The sequence below is a fragment of the Salmo salar genome, chromosome 13 (assembly GCF_965601325.2).
Source record: "Salmo salar chromosome 13, fSalSal1, whole genome shotgun sequence".
NCBI classification, from domain to species: Eukaryota; Metazoa; Chordata; class Actinopteri; order Salmoniformes; family Salmonidae; genus Salmo; species Salmo salar.
This window is the reverse complement of record NC_138303.1, coordinates 31,945,262-31,957,403: the sequence shown is the minus strand read 5'-3', so window position 1 is coordinate 31,957,403 and position 12,142 is coordinate 31,945,262. Positions and strand designations below refer to the sequence as shown.

General features: G+C 43.7%; 1 protein-coding gene across 1 annotated transcript in view; it reads right to left on the bottom strand.

The window, feature by feature from the left end:
- epha2b (eph receptor A2 b) overlaps window positions 1–12,142 on the bottom strand; it is a 31,720-nt gene that overhangs the window by 7,881 nt on the left and 11,697 nt on the right. Inside the window, exons 4-10 of the mRNA XM_014135356.3 lie at window positions 8,913–9,068; window positions 8,300–8,659; window positions 7,955–8,082; window positions 7,485–7,656; window positions 1,328–1,427; window positions 676–731; window positions 458–583 (exon numbers count right to left, since the gene is read on the bottom strand). Coding sequence (XP_013990831.1) covers window positions 458–583; window positions 676–731; window positions 1,328–1,427; window positions 7,485–7,656; window positions 7,955–8,082; window positions 8,300–8,659; window positions 8,913–9,068 — 1,098 coding nt within the window. The remainder of the gene's footprint in view (window positions 1–457; window positions 584–675; window positions 732–1,327; window positions 1,428–7,484; window positions 7,657–7,954; window positions 8,083–8,299; window positions 8,660–8,912; window positions 9,069–12,142) is intronic.

Here is a 12,142-nt window from a genome sequence, read left to right as displayed (position 1 = left end):
TGGGAGCATGGGAATCAGCTGTCACACAGGGGAAGGCCAAGCACAGTCGTGGGAAAGGGGGGGGGGGTTGGGGGTTCAAAGGGCAGATGTGGTCACACTGCAATAAACCCATCATCTGAGAAGTAGGAGTTTGGGCCCAAGGAAGTATAGCATAGCCTCTTAAACACGAAGTATCTGGAGCAGAAACTGAGTATTTATCTTAATTATTATTGTGGATTTGGGTCTTTTGAGACAAAGCACTGGTCCCTGAAGCCAAGCAATTGCCACACCGAATTATGTCTAAACATGCATGGTGAGGGACTTAATCCATTGATACTAATCTGGATGGTCTACCCACTGTCACTCAAGAGCTCAAGCTGTAGCACTAATGCAACTGAAAATAAACAGATTTACGGGATTGAAAAACCCTTTAACACCTTTGTCCTAAGCACATCGTTTTAACTGGGTTCTCACTCACCTGCTCCAATGACTTTCTGCTTGGTCACATGGCTGGGATGGATCTCACTGGCAAACTTGAGGATGGCCATGTTGGGGTCCTCGTACGTGTGCGGATCCACGTAGGTCTTCAGTGGCTTCAGTTGCTCTGGAGAAGAATACGAAGATGGACATTATTGAAAGAACGATACAAATACATGACAGACAGGGGGGGGGGGGTACTTATTTTCTTTTGTCTACCTGAGCTAGAGAAGTAAGTATCCTCTGGTCCTTGTCTTGTATGAGATCGCCTTCTCCTGAATAACAGAAAAGAAACATCAGTAATTATCATCTCACTTTAAAACCCCAAAATGGTCAGTTTCTCTTTTTATCCTTTCATTTCCAGCTAGTTTCAAAAGGTGCCTAAGTCATTGGTGTGTGCCACCTCGATTCACGGAGGGAACACTTTGATAAAGGACTGGAGCCTGTCTGTGTTTGCTAAGCTGTGTCAGAGACAGACCTGAAGGACCAACGGACACAGACGGCGGTGTGCTGAAGGAGCAGGGTCACCTCTAGCTTCTACAGAAAGAGCCGACCAGCTCTTATCCTAAAACAATGTGCCACTTGGGCCCGCTTCAATTTAAATCCCTACTTGTTAGAGTACACTCACTGAGCAATGACAAGCCACACTCAACACTAATTTTCCCCTAGTGAGTGCTGGATAACAGATAGAGTGAGAGTAGCAAAAGTAAAAGGGGAGAGAGGGGTGGAGAGGTGGTTAAAAGGAAAGAAAGGCCATTTGAAGCATTGACAAAGGAAAAAAGAATGAGAAAGGAAACCAGTGAAGGGGTGTTATGAATGTGCTTTAAAAAAGGATGAGGCGCTGAGGGGGGAAAAGGAGGTTGTTGCTGACCGTTTGCGTATGAGCAAGACGACCACCACAATCATCAACATGGCTGCTCCGCCAACTGCTGCTCCGAATATGACCCCCGTGTTGCTCTGGGACAGTGGCACTGTGGCACAACAACAATAAACACTTACACAATGGTAACACACTGACACACACAGCTGCACCACTGATTTTAACACACACACACACACACACACACAGAAAAAAGCTGCCGTAATTAGAATTAAATGCATAATTAAATGCACAAATAAATAAATACACATAAATAGATAAATGGATGAACGATTGCACACAGACAATTATTTAAATAATTCATCCCACTTTAATTTTGTTTATGTTACTACATTTCTTCCTCAAAGCAAACGTACACTACTGGTCAAAAGTTTTCGAACACCTATTCATTCAAGGTTTATCTTTTATTTTTACTATTTTCTAGATTGTAGAATAATAGTGAAGACATCAAAACTATGAAATAACACATATGGAATCATGTAGTAACCAAAAAAGTGTTTAAAATGAAAATGTATTTTATATTTGAGATTCTTCAAATAGCCACCCTTTGCCTTGATGACAGCTTTGCACATACTTGGCATTCTCTCAACCAGCTTCATGAGGTAGTCACCTGGAATGCATTTCAATTAACAAGTGTGCCTTCTTAAAAGTTAATTGGTGGAATTTCTTTCATTCTTAAGGCATTTGAGCCAATCAGTTGTGTTGTGACAAGGTAGTGGTGGTATACAGAAGATAGTCCTATTTGGTAAAATAACAAGTCCATACTATGGCAAGAACAGCTCAAATAAGCAAAGAGAAACGACAGTCCATCATTACTTTAAGACATGAAGGTCAGTCAATATGGAAAGTCAATAACTTTTAAAGTTTCTTCACGTGCAGTCGCAAAAACCATCAAGCGCTATGATGAAACTGGCTCTCATGAGGACCACCACAGGAAAGGAAGACCCAGAGTTACCTCTGCTGCAGAGGATAAGTTCATTAGAGTTACCAGCCTCAGAAATTGCAGCCCAAATAAATGCTTCAGAGTTCAAGTAACAGACACATCTCAACATCAACTGTTCAGAGGAGACTGTGTGAATCAGGCCTTCATGTTCGAATTGCTGCAAAGAAACCACTACTGAAGGACACCAATAAGAATAAGAAGAGACTTGCTTGGGCCAAGAAACACGAGCAATAGACATTAGACCGGCGGAAATGTGCACTTTGGTTTGGAGTGCAAATTGGATATTTTTGGTTCCAATCACCAGGTCTTTGTGAGACGCGGTCTGGGTGAACGAATGATCTCGGCATGTGTATTTCCCACCGTAAAGCATGGAGGAGGTGTTATGGTGTGGGGGTGCTTTGCTGGTGACACTGTGTGATTTATTTAGAATTCAAGGCACCCTTAACCAGCATGGCTACCACAGCATTGTGCAGTGATACGCCATTCCATCTGGTTTGGGCTTAGTGGGACTATCATTTGTTTTTTCAACAGGACAATGACCCAACACACCTCCAGGCTGTGTAAAGGCTATTTTACCCAGAATGAGAGTGATGGAGTGCTGCATCACATGACCTGGCCTCCACAATTGCCATATACCACACGTCCTTGGGCCTTATTGCTTAATTATATGCTGCGCCGCACGCGCATCATAAAAACACACAAAAATAACTAATGGAACATTGTCCTTGCTCGACATAGAAACAGGTGAAAGGTTTTGAAACACTGAGCCATTGGCTGCCTTCCTGTACCAGGTGCCTGTGTTAGCAGTGGGTTGCTTTTGACAATAAGCCACCGGACTACAGCCATATAGTTTTGAACCTAGAAGAAGACCAAGAGACAGGAGTAGGCAAGGAGGAGTCGACCGCGATGGGCGAGAGGAATGTCCAGTTGGCCAGAACAGCATGGTAAGCTAACATTACTGAGTATCAAGCTAGCTAGCTTGGCTACAACTGATAAAGTCGAGTTGGCTAGCTAGCTGCATTTTACAGCCAGACTCTCAGTTTTACACTTAGCTAGCTAGATAATGAACTAAACTGCAATTATCATAAACCATTCTTAGCTAGCTAACTAACTAAATATCTGTCAGATGTAAAGCAAGCAGGATCGTGGCATGACATACGCAATGCATGTTTGCTAGCTAAGCAAGTGTATTCTTAATAAGCTAGCTAACTACAGTCAAATAAGGAGGAGCACGTTGTCATGATGAAATAAGTCACCTATGTGAAGCTAGCCACAATACTGATTAGCCACAGTGTAATTTGCTGTTCTCCTTAGCAATTGTTAGTGAGATGTGGTGCCATAACTTAAAATAATATCTTAGCTAGCTATAAATTCACATGTATGCCATGTAATTTGTCATAGCTGTTGTCACAAAATGGCATGCATACTTTTAAATCCGATCTATTGTTATGTACATACAGTGCTTGGTTGATTAAATTGACCACCTGTGGTAAATTCAATTGATTGGACATGATTTGGAAAGGCACACACACCTGTCTATATAAGGTCCCACAGTTGACCGTACATGTCAGAGCGAAAACCAAGCCATGAGGTCGAAGGAATTGTCCGTAGAGCTCCTAGATAGGATTGTTTCGAGGCACAGATCTGGAGAAGGGTACCAAAAATAATCTGCAGCATTGAAAGTCTCCCAAGAACACAGTGACCTCCATCATTCTTAAATGGAAGAAGTTTGGAACCACCAAGACTCTTCCTAGAGCTGGCCGCCCGGCCAAACTGAGCAATCGAGGGAGGTGACTAAGAACGCAATGGTCACTCTGACAGAGCTCCAGAGTTCCTCTGCATCCATGTTGAGGCTTGCTACCAGCAGGAACATGCAGCACTGTCAGTAAGTCATGATATTGTTTTCCTTTACATTGCACGATACTAGGCAGGAGGCCCTGGGCCAGTGGGAGGTCGGGGCTTTCTTTCTAGCACTGACTACCTCTATCCATCTCTCTCCAGGTGCTAGAGACAGAATGGTCAAAGGACCTCCAGAGCCTTCTGACCAACTACCTGCGATCTCTCCAGAGCTCAGAGAAGCGAGCTACACTCCGAATAGTATACCTGATGCACCATGTAAATCTCCTTCACTGCGGCAGTCTGCCTGTGTGATGACATATTACACATAGCCACTGGTTGGATTGGATTTACTGTACTCATGCTCTCTCCTCCCTGTAAGAGTCTCCCAGACAAAACTAACATGTGTCCATCCCACTTTCCTCTAGGTGAGTCTGCTGGGCTATGGAACTCTTGTGCAGCACATCAGGAAAACCTGCCACCCTGTTGTCAGCTATCAGCAGACAGTTTCCGGAGTAAGGATGCAACTAGCAAGGCTTTCAAAGGCAACATTTTGGGGATTACCAAATATTATCGTTGTAGCTCATATTGCAGGGCTTTGACTGTGGGAAATCATCTCCCCAGTCAGTCCATTATGCGTATTGGACATTCATATTGCAATGTACAGCCTTACCCCATTTAATGGATACAAGATTCATATGCATCAGCCTACAGTACCAGTGGCGGTCAGTGCCGTTTAAGATGAGGCAGAAAAATCAAATTAAAATTGAGCATGGCTTTATTTCTATTACAGCATATTGAATGACTGTCATTCAAATTCCATTCACCCAGCTCAATGTAACATTGATAGCTTTAGTTTACTACATGATACTCAAATATTCCCAAAACCCATCATGAGGTTGCTACAACCTAATGAAAGTTTTCAATGTACGTGCACAGGTCGAGGGAAGAATTTGACTTATGAAGGTGATAGACATTAACACATTCAATACCGCCTTGCACAATATTGCCTGCATCTAGCTGATCTAGGGTGTAATCATTAGTCTGTGTAGAAATTCTTAATTTAATCATTCTTTATTTGTCAGCGTGCTGGAAAGGTTCCAACCAACTCAATGCACCATAGTACACATGTCAATCAGGAGCTCTGCTTGGGCAGTCCCAGCAGTTGTCTTATATACGGCTATACACAGACTAGGTATATTTGCATGATTTAGCATAATTAATTAATTGTTACCATTTCGTTTCATTCATGTGGCCGACCAATACCTCATGAGGCTTCTTCTCTCGAAGCTGAGACCTTGAAACCGTCGCTCTAAAAACAAGGTCTGGGCGTACTGCCAAATTGCAGCTACTCATAGTGAAGATTCATTCAGTCAGCCACTTGCATGAACACAGAAATTGGTTTATAGAACAGGACATGAATAGAACACAGAAATTCGTTTTCAGGAAAGCACATGTATAAAATTTCCATCCGTCAACAGTTGCAAACGAAAGGTTTCTATTGGACAAATTCAGGTATGTTGATGCCTGTTTTGTTTGCTTCCGTTTAAGAAACATTTTTCGGCAGAATGAATACACCACTGATTTCCCTCAAAGACAGTTCACTTTCATAGCAGCCACATACAAACATGACTATTTTACTCGTTATAGATAGATACACAGTTGAAGTCGGAAGTTTACATACACCTTAGCCAAATACATTTAAACTCAGTTTTTCACAATTCCTGACATTTAATCCTAGTAAAAATTCCCTGTCTTAGGTCAGTTAGGATCACCACTTTATTTTAAGAATGTGAAATGCCAGAATAATAGTAGAGAGAATGATTGATTTCAACTTCTATTTCTTTCATCACATTCCCAGTGGGTCAGAAGTTTACAAACAATCAATTAGTATTTGGTAGCATTGCCTTTCAATTGTTTAACTTGGGTCAAATGTTTCTGGTAGCCTTCCACAAGCTTCCCACAATAAGTTGGGTGCATTTTGGCCCATTCTTCCTGACAGAGCTGGTGTAAGGGAGTCAGGTTTGTAGGCCTCCTTGCTCGCACACACCTTTTCAGTTCTGACCACAAATATTCTATAGGATTGAGGTCAGGGCTTTGTGATGGCCACTCCAATACCTTGACTTTGTTGTCCTTAAGCCATTTTGCCACAACTTTGGAAGTATGCTTGGGGTCATTGTCCATTTGGAAGACCCATTTGTGACCAAGCCTGAACTTCCTGACTGATGTGGATATGTTGAAGCAACATCTCAAGACATAATTTTCCTACCTCATGATGCCATCTATTTCGTGAAGTGCACCAGTCCCTCCTGCAGCAAAGCACCCCCACAACATGATGCTGCCACCCCCGTGCTTCACGGTTGGGATGGTGTTCTTCGGCTTGCAAGCCTCCCCCTTTTTCCTCCAAACATAACGATGGTCATTATGGCCAAACCAATCTATTTTTGTTTCATCAGACTAGAGGACATTTCTCCAAAAAGTATGATCTTTGTCCCCATGTGCAGTTGCAAACCGTAGTCTGGCTTTTTTTTAATGGCGGTTTTGGAGCAGTGACTTCTTCCTTCCTGAGCGGAATGACGGCTCCGTGGTCCCATGGTGTTTATACTTGCATACTATTGTTTGTACAGATGTGGTACCTTCAGGCGTTTGGAAATTGCTCCCAAGGATGAATCAGACTTATGGATGTATACATTTTTTCCCCCTGAGGTCTTGGCTGATTTCCCCATGATGTCAAGCATGGGGAACTGAGTTTGAAGGTAGACATTGTAATACATCCACAGGTACACCTCCAATTGACTCAAATGATGTCAATTAGCCTATCAGAAGCTTCTAAAGCCATGACATTTTCTGGAAATTGCCAAGCTGTTTAAAGGCACAGTCAGCTTAATGTATGTAAACGTCTGACCCACTGGAATTGTGATACAGTGAATTATAAGTGAAATAATCTGTAAACAATTGTTGGAAAATTACTTGTGTCATGCACAAAGTATATGTCCTAACCGACTTACCAAAACTATAGTTTGTTAAACAAGAAATTTGTGGAGTGGTTGAAAAACAAGTTTTAATGACTCCAACCTAAATGTATGTAAACTTCCGACTTCAACTGAATACAAAAAAAGAAATATATGTAGATATGTATAGAAAACGAATGCATGTCAGTATTTCTGTATTCCCTTGCCCATTTATTTAGTTGTGTGGATTTATCTTAATTTAATTCTAAATTACATCAGGTTTGGTCCACCATCTCACACTGGTTCTTCCATTTCAAGGCCCTGAGGTATGGGGCTGTGTCCCAATCATCTCAAATACTCTAGCATCCCTTCATTCTCCCTTCTCCTTATTAACCTGATATATGGCCATCTTCCTTACCTTCAGTCAGGGTCTCAAATTCATCCTCTATGCTGGATTCTCCAGGGCTGCCCTCGGGGCTCAGGGCCTGTACCCTGAATAGGTAGGCTGTGCCTGGGGACAAGTCACTGATCTGCACAGAGCTCTTCTCCAGAATCAGAACAGTGTACGTGGTCACATCCAGATTGTCATCCTGGTAGAGTTGGAGAAGGAGGGGTGGGGAATTGAAAGATGAGAACACAGTGAACCAACATGCCTTTTGGTAAGGAATCATAATAATAAGGTACACTGTTTTGTTATGCGGTATTGCTCCCCCTGTGGTGTTTATCATCCCCGAAACCCCTCATTTTCTTTCTTTCCTTTTCCCCCCCTTTCTTCATGCACTACCACAAAATTCCCTTTTTAAGTTATATTATGTATCAAAAGACATATGTAAATAGAACATTGCAAACACTTTCACCAGCTAGTTTGGCATGGATGGTTTACTGTACCTTCTTGCGGTAAGTGAGTTTGTAGCGGGTGGGCTGGGGCATGGGCCTGCGGGGGGCTACAGCCCAGGACAGGGAAAGGCTGGTGAGGCTCCGCTCGTCCAGACGCATGGACGTCACCTTGGGAGGGTCTGAGGAGGGAGGGGGAGAGATATTAACAATTTCAGAGACTGTGCAATGTCCTTCACAAGTTTAACCAAGAGCTTTTGAAATGCTTTCACTGTATTATGTTTGATGGAGTATTTAGCGATCGTGCTTGTATAAGGCCATACAACTACATTTCAGTTGATGCATAATAAAAGGTTTCTACTACCACCACCAATATTACCCCCAAGTACAGTGACCCACCTGTGTAGTGCAGGGCAGTGGTCAATGTGCTGGTGGATGGGGGCCTGTTGGAGCGTGGCGCCCCCTGGCTGGCGAACAGCGACACTCCGCTGTGGGCCTCCACGGTGAACGTGTAGTTGAGGTGGGGCTCCAGCTCGCTCACTTCCACCCTGGTGTCCATCAGGCCTGAGCTGGCCGGCTCAAGGCGCACCTTCTCCCCGCATGGCTGGCACGCGGTGCCCTCGCAGCGCCGGCACTCCACACTGTAGCTGATGTCACTGCGGCCGCCCGTGTCCTCCGGCGGACTCCATGACAGCTGCAGCTTGCCCGCCGCCAGCTGGGTGGTCGTGGCGACCAGTTCTCGCGGTGCTGAGGGCAGGCCTGAGAAAACGGGAGCAGGAAAATAGAAGCATGTTAGTTCATGTATGATTAATGTCGTCGTTAACATTATGTTAAAAACTGTAGCATTCTGGGACTTTCTCTTGCTTACGGTCATTCTAATCTTTTTAGTGTCATTATTTTTTGGTCAAGAGAGCACTGAGCACAATGAAAAGTAAATCTGTCATTTGTTTTCACTGTAGGATCCACCAATGTTGACAGTGCATTAAAAAGTAATTTTCCAAAATGTCCTCACTTGAGCAGGGCCCTGTAGTTGGGTCATCGGGAGCACGATAGAAGTCATCTGCACACAGACACAGCAGTGCCCCGGAGCTCAGCAGCTTGGTGTTAACAGGACAAAGCTCGCATGCGTCGTTGGACACAAATGCTTTGAAGAAGCCTGGCTGACAATCTGAAAACCCAACACACAGATAGGGGAGACTTTCATGAGAACCTGAGGGGAACTAGTTGAGAAACTGCAAATGAAAATATGGCAAGGAAAACATGCAGTGTATGACCCAAATGGCACCCTATATAATGCACTGCCCTATGGGTCCTGGTCAAAAGTAGCGCACTAAGGGAATAGGGTGCTATTTGGGACACAAACACAACATTGTTACGTAGATGACTAATACAGTGTTTTCCTACATCTGAGTAGGAGTTTTGGTGCAGATTAGGCTCTAATCTATGGATTTCACATGACTGGGAATTCAGATATGCATCTGTTCGTCACAGATATATTTTTTGAAGTAGGGGACGTGGATCAGAAAACCAGTCGGCATCTGGTGTGACCACCATTTGCCTCATGCAGCGAGACAGTCACAGAGTTGATCAGGCTGTTGATTGTGGCCTGTGGAATGTTGTCCCACTTCAATGGTTGTGCGAATTTGTTGGATATTGGTGGGAACTGGAACACGCTGTCCTACACATCGATCCAGAGCATCCCAAACATGCTCAAATGGGTGACATGTCTGGTGAGTATGTAGGCCATGGAAGAACTGGGACATTTTCACCTTCCAGGAATTGTGTACAGATCCTTGCGCCATGGGGCCGTGCATTATCATGCTGAAACATGAGGTGATGGCAGCAGATAAAGGGCACGACAAATGGACCTCGGGATCTCGTCACGGTATCTCTGCATTCTAATTGCCATCGATAAAATGCAATTGGGCTCGTTGTCCATAGCTTATGCCTACCCATACCATAACCAAATGGCCACCATGGGACACTCTGTTCACAACGTTGACATTAGCAAACCGCCCACCCACAACGCCATACACGCTGTCTGCCATTTGCCCAGTACAGCTGAAACCGTGATTTATCCATGAAGAACACGCTTCTCCAGCGTGCCAGTGGCCATCGAAGGTGAGCATTTGCCCACTGAAGTTGGTTACGACACCAAACTGCAGTCAGGTCAAGACCCTGGTGAGGACGACGAGCACGCAGATGAGCTTCCCTGAGACGGTTTCTGACAGTTTGTGCAAATCCACAGTTTCATCAGTTGTCCGGGTGGCTTGTCTCAGACCATGCCGCAGGTGAAGAAGCCGGAGGTGGAGGTCCTGGGCTGGCATGGTTACACGTGGTCTGCAGTTGTGAGGCCAGTTGGACGTACTGCCAAATTCTCTAAAACGACCTTGGAGGCGGCTTATGGTAGAGAAATGAACATTAAATTCTCTGGGAACATCTTTGGTGGACATTCCTGCAGTCAGCATGCCAATTGCACACTCCATCAAAACTTGAGACATCTGTGGCATTGTGTTGTATGACAAAACTGCACATTTTAGGATGGCCTTTTATTGTGTAATGATCATGTTGTTTAATCAGCTTCTTGATATGCCACACCTGTCAGGTGAATGGATTATCTTGGAAAGCAGATTTGTGCAGAACATTTAAGAGAAAAGCTTTTTGTGTGTATGGAACATTTCTGGGATCTTTTGTTTCAACTCATGAAACATGGGACCAACACTTTACATTATTTCGTTAATATTTTTGTTCAGTGTACTTTGAACTCCTACACTTCCTTTAAACCATCCCCCTTCGCTCTCCATTGCTCTAAACTAATACAACTGGTCGTCCCACATTCCAGGACAGTATGTCAGCCATCAATACTTCACGAGGAGAGAAAACAGAGAGCAAGACAGAATCAAGTGGGAAAAGGCAGAAAGAGATAGAAAATGAAAAACTGAGCGGAACCATTATGTGCATAATTCAACCGTCTTTTAAAAAGACCCCTGTGCAGATATGAAACAGTATCACTTAGATTAGATGTCTGCTGATTTCACACGTGGGAGAATATAGTGGGAGAGCTGTAGGTAGGCTCCAGCTGTGCACCAACAGTAGGGGAATCAGAGTAAGACGGCGTGAAATCTCTGAGGGTCTCATGGAGGAAAGTGAAAATGAGAAGGCCACCCTTAAACGCTCAAAAAACATTCCAATGGCTGCTGGTCATGTCCTTGCTATATCCCCTTACATGATCACACACACTTGGAGAGGAAATCTGACTTCAGTGGAAGGATTACTGTTCTCTTCACCATACACACACCTTACTTTGGTTCTTCTATTTCCAGGTCCTGCGGTACAGGGCTGTGTCCCAATAATCTCAAATAGCAGCTCTTCCTTAGCCAGCTCCCTTTACCTAGGTTGACTTCATTGCTTTATCAGACATGAAGAGTCTGAGGCCCTAATTTAAGACAGATGGATAGATGAACGATATCATGTAGATGGATGATATGTTTGATGTGAGCGACTGTGTGCAAAGTAGGTAACAAGGTGTTAGAAAAAAGGACAGTTGGAGTGTGTGTGTGTGTGTGCGAGAGAATGCTAAAATGAAAGAGAGTTTACAGGCAATTGAGGAATGACCTGAGAAAGGTGAAATATGTCAAGAATAAATGACAGATGGTTTCAGTGTGTGCATCCAAAAGACAACACAGGGACAAGTCGAGAAAGAAACAGATGTCTATTCTCAGAAAAATATCAGCTTTGTTCAGTTGCCGTCTTAGTTGTGGTCAAGTTTGACTGAAGTTTACTTGGAAACTGCAAGTAACCTCACACTTGCCTGAAAGAAACTGCCTGTGTTTTATTTATTTTGAGGGTATTAACTCAAGTGACTGAGACATTCCCCTTCCTTTGCTCCATTCGTTTTTTGTCTCTCTGGGGCCTCCAAGTTGCGGTCAAGCCATTTGTCAGCAATAGGAGGTGAACAAAGGATATACATTACAGCAAACGTGGTGCAATCTTTGTTTGAGAGAATTCCTAGCATGAAAAGAATTTGGATTGTGACTGATGTCCTGCATGCAGCCTGCACGTTGCTCATTCTTTCATGTTACCCTTCTCTCTTTCTCTGCATGCTGTTTCTAGAACATTCACAACTACTCATTAACACCACCTCGAAGGCAAAAAAGAAATGGAGGGATAGAGAAACAGAAGGGGAGTAGATTGATAGAAAGACAGGGGTATCGAATCCTGCTGGAGACTTAAGAAGAAAAA